The 19,824-nt window shown below is 38.4% G+C and overlaps 4 protein-coding genes across 5 annotated transcripts; 3 read left to right on the forward strand and 1 right to left on the reverse strand.

Annotated features, from left to right (window-relative positions):
• Positions 1-852: 852 nt before the first annotated feature.
• On the forward strand, positions 853-7,608 carry LOC140762099 (uncharacterized). The gene is made up of 6 exons (XM_073099718.1): positions 853-1,051; positions 5,118-5,228; positions 5,693-5,778; positions 5,873-5,933; positions 6,748-6,834; positions 7,271-7,608. Exons 2-6 carry the CDS (start codon positions 5,148-5,150, stop codon positions 7,361-7,363), a joined length of 408 nt encoding a protein of 135 aa, XP_072955819.1. The 5' UTR covers positions 853-1,051; positions 5,118-5,147; the 3' UTR covers positions 7,364-7,608.
• Positions 7,609-7,748: 140 nt separating this feature from the next.
• On the reverse strand, positions 7,749-9,451 carry LOC140762098 (protein DMR6-LIKE OXYGENASE 1-like). The gene is made up of 4 exons (XM_073099717.1): positions 9,221-9,451; positions 8,872-9,119; positions 8,418-8,739; positions 7,749-8,225 (listed from the first exon to the last, which is right to left on the reverse strand). The coding sequence occupies exons 1-4, from the start codon at positions 9,449-9,451 to the stop codon at positions 7,977-7,979; spliced, it is 1,050 nt and encodes a 349-aa protein (XP_072955818.1). The 3' UTR covers positions 7,749-7,976.
• Positions 9,452-13,891: 4,440 nt separating this feature from the next.
• Positions 13,892-16,249, forward strand: LOC140763932 (protein CURVATURE THYLAKOID 1B, chloroplastic-like). The gene is made up of 6 exons (XM_073102316.1): positions 13,892-14,247; positions 14,766-14,866; positions 14,966-15,052; positions 15,135-15,197; positions 15,738-15,775; positions 16,014-16,249. Exons 1-6 carry the CDS (start codon positions 14,082-14,084, stop codon positions 16,069-16,071), a joined length of 513 nt encoding a protein of 170 aa, XP_072958417.1. The 5' UTR covers positions 13,892-14,081; the 3' UTR covers positions 16,072-16,249.
• Positions 16,250-16,391: 142 nt separating this feature from the next.
• On the forward strand, positions 16,392-19,725 carry LOC140763931 (probably inactive receptor-like protein kinase At2g46850). 2 transcript variants are annotated; one of them, XM_073102314.1, is made up of 3 exons: positions 16,392-17,742; positions 17,868-17,951; positions 18,311-19,725. In XM_073102314.1, the coding sequence occupies exons 1-3, from the start codon at positions 16,962-16,964 to the stop codon at positions 19,354-19,356; spliced, it is 1,911 nt and encodes a 636-aa protein (XP_072958415.1). In that variant the 5' UTR covers positions 16,392-16,961; the 3' UTR covers positions 19,357-19,725. The 2 variants fall into 2 exon arrangements, with proteins under 2 accessions (XP_072958415.1, XP_072958416.1); XM_073102315.1 differs by having other exon boundaries at positions 18,314-19,725.
• Positions 19,726-19,824: the final 99 nt, after the last annotated feature.

Consider the following 19,824-nt stretch of genomic DNA (forward strand, 5'->3'; position numbering starts at 1 on the left):
CAGTCTCATCTCCGCCCCCAGTTCACCAACATCACCTTCGTCACCATGTAGGGCGTTGCTAACATCACTGTCGAGGCCTTTTCCCTCAAGCACTTTGCTTGATTCTTTCGATGAGGCCAACATGAAGATGGGGACAACGCTGAGACTCTATGTCGCTTTACTTTTCGGCAAGCTCCCCCCTCACCATTAGTGGACTCAAACCTAGGGCTACATGGCAACATTTGCCTTACTGGGCGCCGTAGGGAAGATAGGGTTCGAAAGCTACTCTAATAAAGGAGTTCTCTCCTACGATAGGGTATTGCATTGGACTCATGGTGGTGAGACGTGAGGGAAACTAGTAGCAGCAAAAGAAGTTGAGATAAGCCAAGCTCGAGCCTCATCAAACTGGAAATGAGCCCAATTGAGTTGGGCTTTTTCAGCTTGAAACCAAGCTCGAGCTTGAGTCGAGCTGAACTTTTCTACCTCTTTAGTTGAGCCAAGCTGGCTCAGCTCTCTCAAGCTTAGCTTATTTACACTCCTAACTATAATCCATACATTATTTTTGTTGAAAATTTTAAAACGACGCCCAAATTTTTTTAGTATTTTCTAATTAATATCCCATCTTTGTCGGATTTTGTGATTTAATCTGTCATTTTTCTTCTTAATAATTTTATATAATATTTGGAGTTAATTTTATCTAACTATTTTCAAACGGAAGGTTATTAACAAATAAATGTTCTATTAAGATATTTTAAAATACCTAGATGACCATAGCGGTAGAGTATTATATAAAAATTATAGGGAAAAATTATGGTCGATTTACTAAATCCTCCAACACGACACGCGTGTTAATCAGAAAACAAGTGAAAATGTAGGGTGTTATTTACAAATTTATTTATTTCTTTTAACCCTTCGTCCCCTGACCATCTCTACTGCGGACAACCATAACCTTCACCGATCCGGCGATCTATCGAGTTCTCCGCACGACCGACAACCCAAACCCTCCACCGATCCTGTTATCTGTCAAGTTCTGCGCACAAGTGATCCATCAATTTGAACGGAAATCACCACGGTACGCTTGCAATTTTAAGTGTTTGTGAACTGAAATATTTTTGTTCTTTTGTGATGAAATTGTTTTGAGATCCGCGTCCCCCTCCCTTGTACTACTCACCTGGGGCAAGCAAGCTTCCGAGATTAATATTTCCCCTTCTTTTTTTCTGACTTAGTTTCTTCGTGTTGCCTTTATTAACCATGGTGCTCTTGGTAAGTGATCAAAATGGTTCTTTTTAAGGCTTTCCTAGGCGAGCATTGCTTGCGGCTAATTTGATCATGAGGGTCTGCGTGATCTCAGTTGGGCTTTGTTGTGTTTGACATGAATTGGAATTTTTGTGGGAAAGCTTGGATCTTGGTGGATTCTGATGGGCACTGGTAAATTGGGTCTTTAGTTTTCAGTTGTTCTGTTATTTAGAGATGTGTTTATGGATTTGAATTGAGAAGGAATAGGATATAGTTAGAGGATAGCATATCGGGATTATTTAAGAAATCAAAGCCCATAAGATGTTCGATGATTGGCCTCAGAGGCGAGTCACTGGTGTTCAAAAGTTGGTCCTGGAGATAATTGCCACTGGGGTGTGACGGAAATTTTGGGCTCAGGATGGTGAGAATACACATGCATGATACATCATTAGTCTTCCCTCCAAGGTCCAAAATTTCCATTGCGACAGCTTGAAATATTGAGATTCAGATGCCGTATGAGAAAGTTTTACTTTCACAAAATTTAGTTTTTCAGTTCAACTTATATGTGATTGATCTTGCTTTTGAACCCTATTCAAGTCCACAATGATCTTAGATTCTCTTGTTTAGTGCTTTGGGGCTTTCAGCTTGTGTATTAAGTCTATTTGAAAGCAATCTGATCGTTTCCTTCTTTAATTTATTTCCTTCAGTTAAAAGTCTTCAGCTTTTCATGTGAAATATTGAAATTCAGATGCCGTATGAGAAAGTTTTACTTTCACAAAATTTAGATTTTCAGTTCAACTTAGATGTGATTGATCTTGCTTTTGAACCCTATTCAAGTCCAAAATGATATTAGATTCTCTTGTTTAGTGCTTTGGGGCTTTTCCTTTCAGCTTGTTGTATTAAGTCTATTTGAAAGCAATCTGACCGTTTCCTTCTTTAATTTATTTCCTTCAGTTAAAAGTCTTCAGCTTTTCATATGGGTAGTTCAGGTTTGCAGTCTCTTTTTGGCTATTAGACGTGGTGATCTGCTTGGGCTTGTAAATATTGTGGATTTAGCTGTTGTTGATCAGCACTTAGACATGTTTTTCTCATGGCATCTGCTATTTTCCTTCCTATATTTTTCTGGAACTTGTTGGTTTTTTGATAAAGTTGCCACTACTGGTAGGGCTTTGTTATATACAAGTGATTGCACAGGACTTGCAAAGAAGGGCCACGTTGGGGGTTATAATTGGTGCTTGCTTAATTCTGTTAAAGGCAATTTTTAATTGTTTGCTTAATATGGTTTTTCTTGATATGATTTTTTTGTTAAAATGTTATTATCATAATCCAAGTCGCAACAAAGAAATAATGTATATTGCCAGTAATGTATTTCTCTTGGTAATGTATTTCTTTTGTCTTTTTGTATCATTCAAGGATTGGGTCTGTGGGGTTGTATAAGATTAGGATAGGAGGAATGAAGGTGCATGCCAAGGATGAAGACACATGCAAATAAAACTAGTTCTTCAACAAGAAATCAAAAGTGGAATGACCAAATGGATTCATGCACGCAACAGCTCTTTAAGCTTCAAGATGATAGCGGTTATCAGAAAGGGAGGATGTTCAATGGACCAAGGTGGAAAGAAATCGTTGATGTCTTTTAAAGATAAACTTGCATTAAAGAAAATTAGACATTTCTCTGTCACTTAAAAATAAAGCAAGGGCACTTTAGTCTAAAAATAGTATGTTTTGTGATTCTGCAATGGAAAAAAGTACTATGCAACTATTAGATAGTTTAAGACCAAAAGATCTAATCATATGTCCATTAATTGCAATTCAGTAAGACGGATTACAATTAATAAGCACAACAGTTAAACATGAACAATGAAGAGATGATCAATGAGGGTTACTTGAGATTGACAGTGTTCCGTAAAGTTTTCTTGGATAATAGAGGTCAATTTCGGTGATGGATAGAAAGAGAAGAATCGGATCTCGGCGGTGGTAGATCCCAAAGGTGGGGTTCCTAAGAAGGAGATGGAGGATAGATGAGAGATAATAGATCTAGGGTAAAAAACACATGCATCCTTGTAAGAAAGAATTTAGTGCATGTGCTTACTTGGAATCCCTTGACCGGTGGAAATTTGTTGGATAATTTGTTGTACGTTTGAAGTTGCCAAGTAAGCGACTGCAGCAAATTTCTACATCCGGGTCTGTAGATGATCTTCTCTCCGTGTAAGAGGGAAGCACATTACGAACCTTAAACTGTTCGTCAAAAACAATAAACGGTTAGATTATTCTTTTTACACATACCCTTGATGAATCTCTTAATTTGCTTGAGTACCTCTCCAAGCCCGATATTTGTGTATAACAGCAGCAAGAAACAGGTGAACCGGAAGTCCATAATTAGCCCATCTCACCTTCTCTCTTCGCTGTGCCTAATAAGAAGCCGCATTATAGTCGGCTCTTTGCGTCGATTCTTCTTTGCTAGTCCAGATCTAAGTTTCACTTCATTGCTGCCTTTTATATGTAGGATCGTGATTAAGTTGACATGCTTTTACTCTTTTCTTCGATTTGATGCAAGAACTGTTGATGGATTTGTCAATTCCAAGCTTCAGGAGAGAGATCCAATTAAATATGGACTCTACAGGAGATATTATTAAGTTTCTTGCTTTTAATCAAGAAATCTGTTTGTTTAGTTCGTAGACTGATGTTTCCTTGTCCAAATGTTGATGTTTGTAATGCCCATTAGAGCTTAGATGGGATCATGGGTAAGAGAGAATAGAATATCAAGTGGGTTTTCTTTGAAATCATAGTTTTTCAGGTGTTTGTAATTGCTGATTTCAGTGCATGCGTATCTTTGGCGCTGTTGTTTCTCGAGGGTTTCCAGCTGAGGATAAAGTTTAGGGCTATTACTAATGGTCAAGGAAGAAACTTTTGGGGCGTTTGGCAGTTGGTGCTGAGGGGAAAGTAGGGGAGTGAAAACAGAGTGGAAATTTAAGTGAACGGAGAGCAGGATTTTTTGTTAATACAGTCTGAAGTTATAGGTGTTTACGTAGTTACCAAATTGGGATTACTTAGCAATCTATACATTATCTTATTTAGTTTCCTTAGTGCATTGATTTAGTAGTCTGTAGGAATTTGTGATCTGATATAAAAATGAAAATGGTGAAGAAATTCAAGTTTGACTTCCTTTTCCCTTCAATTCTGACTAGATACTATGCGATCTTCCAGTCCTCTAATGCAAATCGTGTCAAATATCCAGATGTGGACCAGAGTTCTCACCCTTGGGGGTAAAAAAGGAAACAAGGATAAGAAGATTCCTGTATCTTGCAACTTAATTCTTCTATATCTAGGATCTTCAGTGCTTATGAACAGGAAAATGGAAGGAACCAGGATCTCTAGCTACTGAAACAGCACGGAGTTTAGAGATTGTTTTTGTTCCTCATTTTCTGAATTATGGGCTTCCCACTTGTGTGCTTGCAGAGGAGATCTTCCTAGTGTATGAGAAACACTTTGGGGTATGGAAACAATGTGGCTATGAAACCCCTTACTCTTGGCTTAGTATGACATACTTGGCGTAACCGCTTGGCTTACTTTGACATGTTACTTGGCAATTGGGAAAAGAGGAACCTTGTAATACATCATCAAATAGAAATGCCTCTGCGGGTTGGCAAACTTTAAACACTGTTGAGGTGTAGGCGTAGTAGTATGGTTTCGTGGGATGAGATAAGTGCTCTGTTTTAGTGTGTTTTCTTGTGATCTAAATGATGCTTTATGGTTTAAACTGTTATGTATGTGTGAATTAGATTTGAAATCCTTAAGGAAATGCAATGGCAATGACTAGAATTCACGAGCTAGTTTGATACTCTTATCTGATGTATCAGGTCAGCAATCGCCATGTATTGATACTCTTCTCTGATGTTCAGGTCGGCAATTGCCAGCTTGCCTTTTAGGTCATGGCAACCACCGCATGCTTCATTATAGTCAGTAGGAATGACATTCCCATATATGAAGCTGAAGTGGCCTCTACAGTTAAGGTAGTTGTTATCTCCATATATCACACTAAGTTATTATGGTTTTGTGATTCTTTTTTCAGCCCAGCTATAGCATTTAAGTTTTTAACATGTGATGCATTCTCTTTTTATAATTTTTGATAAATTATCATGTAACAGACTTTCAAAGTTTGTTGAATTAATTTCAGTGACTTATCTTGCCCTGAAACAATTGAAAATCTATCTGATTATGCATTATCATGAAATGTTCTAATTCGTTGAATGCACTATTTGTTTGTTTTCAAAAGCCAAATATTTTTCTTAGGTGAACCGTACTGTTAGATGACTATATCCAAGCATCCTATTTGCACTCTCATGAATGTAGATACTTATGCAAATGTGCTATGTGTATGAAAATATGATTGTGGTATTGTCTTAGCTATAATTGCAAGGTTGAATTTGGAGACGGTGGTTGAAGAACTTTAGATATTTTTTTTCCCTTATGGCAGAAAGAAGAAGCTGCTCATCAACACCAGTTTATTCTACATGCAGCACTGGATATTGTTCAAGACCTTGCATGGACTACAAATGCTATGTGCGGTTTTACATTTAGCTGGATTAATGCTTATGTGTTTCTTCTCCAGGCTTCATAATCTTCAAATAGTTTCTTCTAATCATATCTCGTGCAGGTTTTTGAAGTCAGTAGACCGGTTCAATGACTTGGTGGTCTCTGTATATGTCACTGCTGGTCATATCCTCTCCAAAATACATTGATTAAAAATTCTGTGCACAGTGGTTGAATACCTGATAGTTTACCTGCAACATTAACTATACATTTTTAGTTTCAATTTTAAGCACATAAATGGAGCATTTAAGAATTATAGTTTTTTGACTTGTCAGACATCTTCTAGAGCTTCTTGCTCTTAAAATTTCCCTGGCAACAACTAGTTTATATTATCTTAGATTCAAGAACATAACTTTCTTCATATTAGAAGTCAAGCAATGTATATAAGAAAGCAACTCATTTATGTAGAGCAGATCTTTCTTTATCATAGAAATCAAGCAAGCAATATAAGAAAAACATATCCTTGCTGTCTATGAAGATTGTTTTATCTATTATATTTGTATTAGGGATAGTCATATTTAAACTTTATGAACTATTGCATATTTTCATAGATACGGTGTGAACTTTTAAACTTCTGAGCTATTGCATATTTTTATAGATACCGTTTGAACTTTTTTTTCGAGTATACATAGATCCTCCTAAGCTATTGGAAACCTCGGACTCCCTTGATGAATAAGGTCAAAAGACAAAAATTACCCCTTTATTTATAATGGTATTTTGGTGTATTAATATTTTTTTTCTCTTCCCTCGAAAAATAAGGGTATGAAGATCATAAATTTAATTATGTGAGTCACATGATAATTTATAGATGGAAATTAAAATAAAAAAGTTCAGGGGTCTAAGTGGAATTATTCCTTTGTGTTATTACTTCTGTTAATTGCATTAACCTTTTGTGACCTCTTAAGGCTCTATTTAATTTCTTTAACTGTCCAAATCATACACACTAGATTGATGTTGCTACATGATTCTCGCAATGAGGATGGAATAAAAAGCTTTTTCCAAGAAGTCCATGAATTATATATCAAGGTAATGCTGCTATTCCCCCCATTTGTCCCTTTACCAAACATAATTGTTTGGTGCATAATTTTTTCAAGAATTTCTTACACATCACTGTGTAAAGATGATTTCAAATTATGGATGAAGGAAACGATTTAACAAAATTGATTAGTGTGTAACACTTTCAATATGGTGCAGATATTACTTTGTTTTCTGAACTCCGAGTCATTTTTAAATATGTTGCTTTGTGACAATCATCGCACTTATCCATTGTGATTCTTCCTATCGTTCTTGATTTTCACAGACTTTTGTCCGCCATACAGTTTTAATGTTCGTAAATGATGCTATTTTTTTGAATTACATAATCCATTTACTGTGATTAGTGCCACAAGTAGCCACTCAGAAGTAGAGATGCTTCATACTAGCTTTCCCTGATCAGGGTTCATTTCTTTGTTTATTTGAACAGATTTTGATGAATCCTCTCTATTTGCCTGGGTCGAGAATTACATCATCACACTTTGATACCAAAGTTCGAGCACTTGCAAGGAAGTACCTTTAGTCCCTATTTAAAAAGGGTTTTGTTGATACTGGATGTCTAATGCTGTTTATTTTGTGCCATTTATCACTTTATTCACTGTCGGGTTTATATTTGCCATCACAGGCATCGAATGTTCTCTCCAGATGTACGTTGTATTGCTTGAGAATGGATTCCTCCAATTTTATTTTGAGAAAATTTCTCCTAGACGATATGTAATAAGGAAATCAATTTGTTTTGGAGAATTAATCTGCCAATTTTGGCTGTCAGAGCTCTGCCCTGTTTTTGTGCAATCTCAAAATATGTAATATTTAATAGGATAATTACACTTTGATCCCTTCACTTATAAGTGAGAATGTTCACTCCCTCAACTATTCAAAATCATCAATAAAACAATTATGCTCGGTATAATGGTGAAAGTGAAAATCCTCACTTATAAGTGAAGGGATCAAAGTGTAATCTTCCTATTAAATATTATGTACTAAATATGTGAAGTAAATGATATATTTGATGATTTTAAATAGTTAGAAAGTTAAGTTGTTGAACAAAAAAAAAAGAATGAGGATGTGAAAATAGATAATCCCCTAGAGTTGAGGGGATCAAAATATTTAATCCTAATTATATATAAGGACTTGATTTAATTATTAACTTTGAACAAATCAAGGCAGCTCGCAGATAGGAGCCCTCGGTTCCAGAACCTCTCATAGTACTCCTCATATGTGAAGCTTTTATATGCTGCAGGGTGCTCTTCATCTATGAGGGCTTCTGCTGGTTTTATTAACGCATCCGGAGATGGACAGTAGAAAGTGGGCACAGAGATCCTCTCCCTCTGGCTGTTTACTACTACTCGGTGAAGTACACTTTTATAACGATCGTTGCTAAGTACCTGTACAATTAACAATATATAAATAAGACTCAAAAAGACTAGCGTTTTCGTCATTTTTTATGCTACTTATTTCGAAGGTCAAATGTCAGGACAAGTTGGTTTAGTTTTATTAGTTCAAGTACTAGATAGGCTAAGTAAATAATTTTTTTAAATATATTAAAAGAAAAGATTCAGTCTTTCGTAGCTAGCTACCTGCAGTTGGTCACCGATGTTGATAACCAAGGAGTTTGGTACGGGGTTTATTGCCACCCATTCGTCGTCTCGGAGAACTTGCAAGCCAGAGACACCATCTTGGAGGAGTATGGTGATGGCATTGGGATCTTTGTGACCAGGGAGTCCATACGTGAGCTCAGGTTGTGGACATGGCGGGTAGTAGTTGATAGCCATGTGCTGTGCCTGTTTCCCTAAGGCTTTCACCAAGTTATCCTTTTCCAATCCCAGGCTCTCTGCAATGGCCTCTAATAGTCTGAGTGCCAGTTCTCTTGCATGCTTAGAGTACTCTCCTACTACTTCCCTGTAAGTTCAACTCACATATCTCAGCATTGTCCACAACTTAGTTAGTTCACCTAGCTAACTAGTTCTCTCTCTCTCTCTCTCTCTCTCTATACATAGATATCGATGGTTCCTTCTGCAAAGAAGTACGTACCTGAAGTCTTGAGGATTAGCAGGCCACTCGTGGATGAAATCCTCGAGAGGGTGGCAGTGGAGTCTGAGGAAGTCCCTCCAATTGCTAACCTTCTCCGCGCGCACGTTGAAGCTCGTCGACAACCTCGTCGTCTTTTTCGGGTCGTCGGAGTAGCACTTCAGCCTCTCCGGGGCCGGCAAGTGAAAGAACTCTCTCGACACACGTAGCATGCCGTCGACGACGGTTTCGGGGATGCAGTGATTCTTCACCTGATCATAAAAAGAGAACTCATCATTCATGCATGGACGAACAGCAAAGACCTGTACATATAAAAGTTGTTAGTTTGAGCTTGAGAAATTTTTTGTCATACCATGAAAAATCCATCGTTTTGGCATGCCAAACCGATCTCTTTAACCACACGATGTCGACCAGGGCCATCAAATTCTTGATAGTCTATGAGAGGAATATTTAATTTGGGAGATGACTCCGGATAGAGTAGGTTTGGCCGATCGCCCAGGGGCCTGATGTAGCTCGAGGGGACTTGCTTGCCGTGGGCGACGAGGTCTGTTAGGAGGAGAGTCGCCATGGATAACAAGTACATGAAACCTCGGTAGGTAGTCTTCATATTTATAGAGCAATACATGTGAAAATAAAAATGACGACGACTAGTAATGTGTGCACGGGACGGCGCCTACTCATTAAGTGTCCATCGGCAAACGCGCGCCGTTGATTGTGATTTACTTTTTCGAAGTAAATTTGGAAGTCAATCTTTATTATGATTTCTGGGCTCGTTTATGCCATTTTTTCTTACTTATGCCGATGACGTTAGCTAGATGACTCAGACATTGGTGACGCGTTCTCCTAAGTCAATTTCATTCATTCATGGCATCTATTAAAAAGTATAACGTGGGGTCCGTCTGATGACGCACATCTGGTGACGCGAGAACGATGACTTCATTCTATGCGTATGGTGGTGGATCCCAATATTCATGATCAAGATTGGCCACCAAAGGCGGAGATTTGACCAAACTAGCCATTTTATATCTTATTTATCCAACTAGACACTCAGATCAAATTTAATACTAAAATATGTCAGTCGCACTGTAACTATAGATACAATATTGATAAGTTTAGTATTTTGAATTATTACAAATCCGTTAATCCGATCTGTAACGCACTAAATTAAAGACGTGACTTTCAAAGAAAACTGCAGATAATCTAACCATTGTTTTTTAAATTTTAGATATGTTGTCTCCTTTAAAAATAGCTTTCCAACAAATTTAAGATCATAAAGTTTGGATGACTAAATCTTGAGATATCGACCGAATAGTGATCGAATATTAGATAAACCCTAGTGAAGGGAGAAAAGTTATTATAGAAGAGGAGAATTAGAAGTTAGAGAAAGCCGACCAAGAACTTGGGCGGTGGAAGGAAGAAGGTGGGAGAGGGAGCCAATGGCTAGAGCAAAAAGGAGATAAAGGCACAATGCCGTTTCAATTATCAAATTAACTCAAATTAAGGTTTCCTCCACAAAGGCTCACCCTAAACAACTAAGTTAAAACTCTAACAAACTAACAATTTTAGTTGTGGTGCATTCGAATGCACCCGATTGTGTTCGAAAGCGTAAATACTGTTCTCTGTCGTTGCGAATGTATGCATGCGTTCGCAACGACCCTGTTCGAACGCCGCCTTAGCGAAAAGCTTTATTCTCTTAAGCAAACACAAACTAGATAAATATGCCTAATGAACTCAATGGTGGGAGTGGATCCAATCCGACTAAGTCGTCTCATAAATGCTTAACTATTCAGTATTTTATGTTTAGAAAATGTTGAATAGCTGACCGTTTTATTAGAAAGAACTAAGAAAAATAAATTAAACCAAATTTGGAGAACCCATGGTCTTTTTTTAAGGATTTTTAAAAAATCGCACACTATATTTTATCTATTTTATGATTCATATTTCGTTTTTTGAGGATTTTGTAACCCAACCCTTTTTTCCCCTATAATTCTCATTTAACACACTAGGTTAATTTAAATGATAGTAACGGTGGCAACAACGATGACAATGGCAATAGTGGAAGAGATAGGTGGGGGAGATGGTGGAGTGATAGAAAATGAGAGGGAATGGTAGAGATATTTTAGTATTTTGAATTATATTAGTTAGTCAAATGTTTTGTTAAATGAGAATTATATGAGAAAAATGAGGGGTTGGGTTACAAAATTCTTTTACATGGACTGCGAATCACGAAATAGATAAAATATAGGGTGTCATTTGTAAAATACCTTTTTTTTTTACAATTTTGAGCATAATTGGCTTTGAAAAATCACTAAGTGACTTTATTTTATATTTCTTCCTATCTTCACAGACACATGTTTTTAGGACTAAAATAAATAACAAAGCACAAAGCTACAACATTATAAATCTTTTTTTATATATATTCTTACCTATATTATTCTTGCATAGTATTTTTTAATAATAAAATACTTAATTTTTATAGTTTTATATGTATCATCTTTTCTTTAGTAAAATGTTAAAATAATCAGCATTTTTCTCAATAAAATACTGGTTTGATCGGTATTTTATTTTTGATCGAGTAAAACACTTCACAATTAAACATTTTATTTAGGGGTATGATGAAATAGACCATTTTTCTTTATAAAATTTGAGGTGTAAGTTATTTGGATTTAAAAAAAAAAAAACATGTAAACTCGCAAGGGAGGTAGCTGCAACCGAGTTTAACGTTAATTGCGTGCATGGAACCGAGTTGTACATATGAATCCATATGGATGACTAGGTGTTGACCCTTCTTTCTGTACTCTAGTGACATTGACTGCGAGGGTAACGGGACATATTAGTCGACATGCATTGGTGCAGCCTGAATGTATATTATTCTATTTTTTTAATCGAATATATTATTCTTTTTTTTTATTCGAATATACTATTCTATTATTCGGTAGTTGGTTCTTTCAAGACACGTGAAATAATCTTTGATTTGGAACCGAACGTTTCGTCGGTGAGGGGTGGGACAAGGTGCTGCCGGATGCCATGATAAATGGCCATATCGTGCCATGTATCTATGTCGAAAAGAATTTGTGCACTCGTCCTGTCAACGTCAAACAGGAGGAAGATCATCTTATTATTTGGGGTATAAACGAGACTTATAATTTTGCTCGGTGGACGGTGGCTTGTCGAAAGAGTCGGAGACGGATGGAGGATGAGGCGATGGTAAATGGAGAAAGAGGAAACCAACGGAGTGGACGAGGAGGAGAAGGCCAAGGAGGGTGTGGTGTCGTGGTGGTGGCTTGCTGATGGAGCTCGACAAAGAGGGAGGAGGTGGTGGCACGTGGGGTGAGATTATGAGTGATGATAGGGTGGATGAGGGTAAGAGTGAGAGTGAGAGTAAGAGTAGGGTGAGAGTGACAGTAAGGGTGAAGGTGAGGGTGGAGTGAGTGAGGGAATTAAGGATGGGGAATTAAGAAAGGGAAAGGTGATGGGCAGGGTGAAGGGTGAGGATGGGTAGGTGAGGGTGATGACGGGCTCCAAATTTGGAATTTGGAGCCCGGTTGAGTTCCTAGTGGGGCTCTAAATTTGGAGCCCCACTATGAAAATGGAGCCGGGCTCTATTTGTCATATCAATATTTTGAAAATATCAAAATTGCCCAATAATTATTATATTCAATAATTTTAATTTTATTTGTATCCTTTATTAAATAATTTAGTTAGTTAAACTAAGTATATAATTAGTTTTACTAATCGATTTTTAATAAAAATAATACCATTAAAAAGGTCTCATCGAGACCTTTAAAATGAGTTTAATATTATATTATTTTTGAGTTAATTTTAATTTTAAATTTTTTTATTATTTATAAAAATGAGTCTATTATTAAATTATTTTTGAGTTAATTTAAATTTAAATTTTTTATTATTTATAAAAATGAGTCTAATAAATTATGTATCCTAAAATATAATTACTCAAAATTATCCCCAATGTAAATATTAAAAATTAAAATATATTAGATATGAAATACATCAAACATAAAATATATTAAAAATGAAATACATCAAATAAAAATTACATTAAAATCTATATTCTTTCATTCCCGTGCCTCTACCATAATTGTTTAATTAATGCATTTCGAAGCTCAAAATGAGCCTCTATTTTGGATCTTCCTATGTCGAGCAAGGAATCATTGAAATCGTTCATCATCATTGGCTTCAAGTTTTTCAATTACTGGAAGTTGAGTAATGACATGTAATGTAATTTTGATATTTTTAGTTAATGACATGTAATGCTTATTTCGATGTTTATTTTGTGTAATATAATTTCGATACGTTTAATTAAAAAATTAGTAATTTAAAATTACTTCTAAAACTATTGAATATTAGTCTTATTTTAAAGATCTCGATGAGAGTTTTCTAACCATATATTTTTTATTAAAAATTAATAACGATAAGATGATCTATTAAGTAATTTAAAATAGCTAATATAATAATATATATTATATTATTATTTTAATATATATGGAGCCCGGTCCGTTGGAGTGCACCGGGCTCTTGCTCCATTTGGAGCCTTTGGAGCAAGCATTGGAGATGCTCTTACAGATGAGGATGGGTTAGTGAAGGACACGTGGCAATATTTCTTTATGCCACGTGTCCTTAGTTATAGCTAGTTAGGCTATCCAGCCTATCGAGCTGAGCCTGAGCGAGCTGGCTCTAGCTCAAATTCGACTCGATATTAATTTCGAGCATGTTATGATAGCTTGGGCTCAACTCAGCTATGACCGAACCAAGTCAAACTCAAGCTTCACCCGAGCCGAACCGGAGCCAAGCCCGAGCCGCTCGTCAAACCGGACTGCCCTCCTTATTATTATGATAGTGAGTAGTGCTCATAGTAGGAGATGAGATGGGCCGAGCGAGAGCTCCACGTTTGTATAAGAAGGCCATATTTTGAGCCCAATAAATTAGATCCTCGACAAGTTGAGGACCGGGCTAAATTTTGAATCAGAAGGACTATATATCGATCAGAACTCCGAAGGGGATAACAAAAGAAAGGCTCCTGACGCAGCTCCACCTCCAAACTACGACCTCAGCCCATCCATCCTCCCCACCACCACTAACTCCCGAGTGGTGGGCGTCTCGGCGGTTCACAATATCTGGGCATCAAGAAACGTCTGCGCTATTTCTTCCAAACAGACCACCCAACAACTAAAAGGAGGAGGAGTAGAGAAGCAATGGCCTCAATCACCACAAACGCCACCTGCTGCCTCACCTCCCCCGCCATTGCCGATGGGAAGCCCCCGGCCCGCATGCAGCCCCCGCATGGCGTCGGACTTCCGCCGCTGCCGCTGCCGCCGCCTCACGTCGCGTCACCGAGCCTACCCCAGAACGCCTCCTACTGTAGGTTCTCATTCTTTGGTTTCCTTTGCAGTAGGATTTCTTAACTTGAGATATATTCGACACGGTGCTGCATTATATTGCAACTTTTATTTGTTTTTTGTTTGTTGGTTATATACTCTATAAATGTTCTTATAAATGGTGATTGCATGCCGTGGATGGAAGCTATGAATACTTATAAATTTCCCAAATAGGTTACCAGTCGCAGATTCTGCTGTCATCTATGCTCTTGCTAAAATTTGGAACATGCCACCTGTAAGGTAGTTTGAATGGTAAATCAAACATTCCGTGTATCAATTGAATCATGATTATTAAATACTAGTTACCACAAGTTGAATACCAATCTTCTGAAACTCTTTAAGGAACCTGCCTAGGAAATCTTTTAACACCACATCTATTAGTTGATTTAGTTATGAAGTGCCGCAATGGCTTTCTGAACTTTATGGATAGTTATATGAATACACTAATTAGAGTAAAAAGTATGGACAGTTGATTCCTGCTTCTCAATTTTTCTTGTTTAGGTCGTCGAATTGCAAGAAATGTTATTTCTATGGCTACTGGAGAAACACCATCTGAGGTTCAAACCGAGCTTCCAGAAATTGTGAAAACTGTACAAGATGCGGTCAGTGTTTTCATTGATGTTCTATTTCTCTACTAGAAAAGGTAATGAGATTCTCTTAACATTCTAGTCTTATCATCTATAACTCTTCATTGTAGACAGTGGGACAAACTTGAGGATAAGTATGCCGTGACCTCCCTGGCATTCGCTGGTTTTGTCGCACTCTGGAGTACCAGTGGAATGATCTCAGTATGAACAACATAATTTTAACACCATCTCAGCTATTATGCAGATATAAAAAGAAAATCTAACAGCCTCTTTACTTATGCAGGCAATTGATAGGCTTCCCGTAGTGCCTGGCGTTCTTGAACTCGTAGGAATTGGTTACACAGGGGTAAGTTCTTAGTTGTTACACATTGCAGCTTCTTAAAGACGCAGACTCTTAATATGATAAACAATGTTCGTCTTCTTAGTCATTTGTTCTTCACAGAAAAATTAAGTTTAGCTTGTATTGGATATGTCCTACACATATGACTGCATAAAGTTATACATCTATGTATCTGTCGAAGAATATATCTTTCCTGTTAAATTTGTCTGGCAAGAGTATGATTATATTAAATACGAAAGTCAGAAAGATTATTATATGATAGCGGTTCGCGCATAAAGAGCTTGGTGTATAAAATCTGGCGTGCAAGCACTTACTCATATTGGAATAGTTGAGACCTGGACAGTGTGGAAACATCTTTCTTTTCTGCTTCTGATACTGCATTATCAAATTCATTATTTGCTTCTATCTCATTGTGGGCGGTTAATTTCTTTGGAATTCTGATTCTTTTCTGAGAGATCACTTTAAAACTCTGAACTTGATTGTTCTGTTACTTATTCTTTCTCTGCCGATGTTGCATTGATTAACTGCTCCTTTCTATTGTTACAGTGGTTTGCTTATCGTAACATTATCTACAAGCCTGAAAGGTGAGCTCCAAGTCTATGTTTTCTTCTTCTTTTTTCGAAAAAAGAAAAAAGAAAATTTATGTCCTGTACTATTACTGCCATTTGAGAAGAAGCATGCCAACATTAATAAATCCTCACTATTGTGAGGGAAGGAAAAAATTGTGATTCTTTTAAACAGTACTAACTTTGAAAATTTTCTTGACGAAAACTCTTATCGAAAATAGTTCTAATCATGGATTACACGGTCAATGAATTGTAGAGAGGCTTTGATAGCAAAAGTCAAGGGCATCTACAATGACATAATTGGGAGTAGCTAATTCATCATCCATGAGCAATGACAACTGCACTTCACTCTCAAGCACCGGAGGAAAATAATACTTTTTGCAGGGAGAAATTTTTTGCAGCCTTCCATGTTTGCAGTCCAAAATTGTGGAATATAAAGTACAATCTTACCCATTTTACTCAACAGATAAATAATGCGTTCATTTCGATTTACCTTTCTCGTTATGTTTAAATGGTGAGTTGATTTGCTCTGTAGACTGTAGATGATCTCTATTTAAAGAGACTTATTTATCCAAAGTTCCATATTATAGCACTTGGGCCTAGCAGGCCTTCACTTCAAGTACGTGGCTCCAAGACTGTATGTTAACCTTCTCCTTTTTTATTATTCAAAATAAGATCATAAGTGAGCAACAAAAAGAAATTTGGATGATTCCCATCGCCTAAGAAGTACGATGCCCCTCACAAGAAGGTTAGTAAATCGTGTTAAGATATCTATAAAAAAGTTCCACAGCTGACATAAAATCTCGCCACTAACCCACTAGCACGTACGATCGAGTCTACTTAATCAACCTTCACGCGATACGAAGCCCCACGTGTCGACATCTTAAGAGCCAAATCTCTCCCCGCTACAATCACAACACAGCCCTCCCGCGTCTCGGCGCACCCAGCGTACGAGAAGCGCCCCCCGCCTGTTATCACTTATCACTCCCATCGCCCGCTCCTAGAAATCTCTTCCAATTCAAAATTCGCTAAAAAAGGACCTCCCCCCTCCCCTACTCTTCTCTCCGAACTCCGACATGCCCCCTTCACCTCGCTCGCGCGCATCCACGCCATTACGCATCTCCATGCCTCCCAATTACAATAACACCCTTCCCCTTCCCTCAAATCTCATCATCTCATCCTTCTCCTCCATCTCCTCCTCATCATGTCTCCTTCTTCTCTACGCTCCCTCCTCTCCCTTCTCAGCCCTTATGTCTTCTTCTTCCTTGTTTCTCCTCAGCCCCTATTCCCCAACCGCTGCGGCGAGCGGTGCGGGCACATCCTCCTCCCATTCCCCTTCCACCTCAACTCCTCCTGCGGCCCGGAGATCGACGCCTTCCGCCTCACGTGCGCGGTCGGCTCCTCCGCTCTCTACCTCTCGATGGGATCCGCCTCTCATCGCGTCGTCGACTTCCTCTCCTCCGGATCTCTCCTCCTCGACTACTCCCCTAACTCGTCCTCCTCCTGCGATCGATGGTACGCTGACGTCACCCGGTCTCCGGTTCTTGACGGCGGCCGCTATTTCGCGGTGACGGCGGATAATGTCCTCCGCTTGTACGACTGCGAGGACTCCTCGATTTGCCGCGAGGGGTGCGACGGTATAAGGGATGCGGCAGAGGGTTGCGATGCGGACAACCGCACGGATCTCGGATGCTGCTACCCGCTCTCGGATGGGAGCGTGTGGAAGGCGGGGGATGCTTTTGGGGTGTTTAAGGAATTCGGTTGCAGGGGGTTTTCGAGCTGGGTGTTGGATAAGTCGGTGGCAAAGAGAGGGATCGAAGTGGAATGGGCGGTGCCGACGAAGGAGAATGGAGGTGGGGCTGGGGTAGGATGCGCGGAGGGGGCAATGGTGGTGAACGCCACAGCGTTGAAGGGTGGGGTGAGGTGCGCATGCGTGGCTGGGTTTGTAGGAGATGGATTCGAAGAAGGAGCTGGATGCTTTAAAGGCGGGATTTTTGTTAAATAACTCTCTTTTTTTATTTATGATAACGCTTACATTTTGGTCTTATTACAAAAAAAGAAGAAGAAAAAAAATACCAATGTCGAGCTGACATCTTCTTTCATTCTATAGCTTGTAGCAATGATGGGCAAACAGCTGATGGTAGAGACTGCTGCAAGGGGAAATTTTGCACAAAGAGAGCAGTTGCTCTTGCCGGTATGTGGTTTTATTACGATTAACTTTAATCTTATCGTTTGTAAGTATAAAGTGTTCTCTTTTGTCTATCTAGATGTTTCAGTACTTTTCAACTTGCAATTTAATTTCCTGCGACTTCAATTCCTGAATGAATGTCGACATTTTCGCAGCCATATGGAAATGCTTTATATATAGGTGCCTTATCTGAGATTTATTATTGATCAGCGTTTGTATAAATTGAGATGAATCATAATTTAGACCATTATCTATGTTCTTGCACTCATGCTTATGTGAAATTCATTTTGTTGTTCATATTTTCCCAAGAATTTTCAGCGTCAAGTTATCTTTGATATGCTATGCTTTCTTGATTCATTTTCAAGCAGGAGTATTTGTTTCAGCGTTCTTCCTGGTTGCTGCTCTTGTATTCTGCTTTCTACTGAGGCAGCCTGTCAAGCAAAACAATTGGGATCTTGACCCAGCATGCCTTCCAAAGATACTTGGAAAGGCATGTGTCGCACGGCAATTTACTTACGAAGAGCTAAGTGAAGCCACAAAAGGATTTGAAGATCAGAAAGTAGTCAACTTTGTTGATGGAGCAGTCCACACTGGAGTACTTGATGATGGGTCAATAGTTGCCATACAGAAAGTAAACTGCGAGAGTCAAGATCACCTCAGTCAGGTTCTTCAGAGAGTGGAACTTCTCTCCCAAATTTCACACAGAAACATCGCTCGAATAATTGGATTTTGTTTCGACTCAGGTAATTCACTTCTTCTAGTACATGAATACTTCTCAACCGGGACACTGGATGAACATTTGCAGCAAAAAAGAGGCCATGGTCTTGCCTGGTACCTTAGACTCAACATTGCTACTGAAGTTGCATGTGCTCTTGCTTATCTGCAGTCTCAGGTCTCTACTCCGATCTATCTGAATGACCTCAAGTCCAGTGAAATCTTTATTGACTCTGACTATTCTGCTAAAATTGCTGGGTATAAGCTCATAAGGTCTGGTTTATTAGATGTCTCCTGTTCATATATTGTCTCCAATGATTCAGATGTTGTCTACAACTTTGGATGTCTTTTAATGGAACTGACAACCGGCTCAAAACACGAGCATCTTCCTGAGCTATTCTTGTCTAAAGTGAAAGATAGAAGGTTTTATGAGATAGTTGACTCGTTCATCGTCTCTGGTAAGCAACTCCCGGCTCAATGCGAAGTAGAGAGGGTCGTAAAACTTGCCATCCAATGCTTGTCAAGAACAGGAAACGGTGGACCATGTATGATTGGAGTTGTGAAGGAGCTTATGCATATTGTTGAAGAGAACGTAGGCAGCAGCAGTAGGATAGAGATTTCACTGGACGAGACATTTTCAAGTTCGAGCCTCCTTCAGATGATATCTATGTCTCCTGAATCTCTACGTATCCCTTAAAGTGGGTTGTGGGTACAGTGCAGTTTGCTGCCTTTCTGACCATGATGAAGGACGACTGTGGCTATCTTTGTGAAACTATAGTAACTATCTGTTTGACTGAAATTGAAAGGAATTACCATGTTGCGTGTCTAAAATGTGTGGCTAATAAACACGAAGACTGGTGTATGCATTTGCAGTTGTATTTATTTATGGGTAAGAATTTGTTTCAGTAGTAGGGCGCCCTGGATCGGTTGAAGCTTGAGCTCAGTTTGAGCTGAATAGCTTTATTTTTTCAGCTCGATTCGAATTCCTGAGTCAGAGTCGTCTAGCTTAGGCTCTATTTGATAAACTCAGCTCAAATATAATATTTTTAATATTATATATATTAAATAGTTTTTGGTGCAGTTTAAATAATTCTTAGCTCTAGCTCGGTTGAAGACTTGAATTCTCGGACTTTGCCTTGCTTCTGCTTGAATAATGGACTTGTGA

The sequence above is a fragment of the Typha angustifolia genome, chromosome 7 (genome assembly GCF_048772165.1).
Source record: "Typha angustifolia cultivar Huaian chromosome 7, ASM4877216v1, whole genome shotgun sequence".
Taxonomy (NCBI): domain Eukaryota; kingdom Viridiplantae; phylum Streptophyta; class Magnoliopsida; order Poales; family Typhaceae; genus Typha; species Typha angustifolia.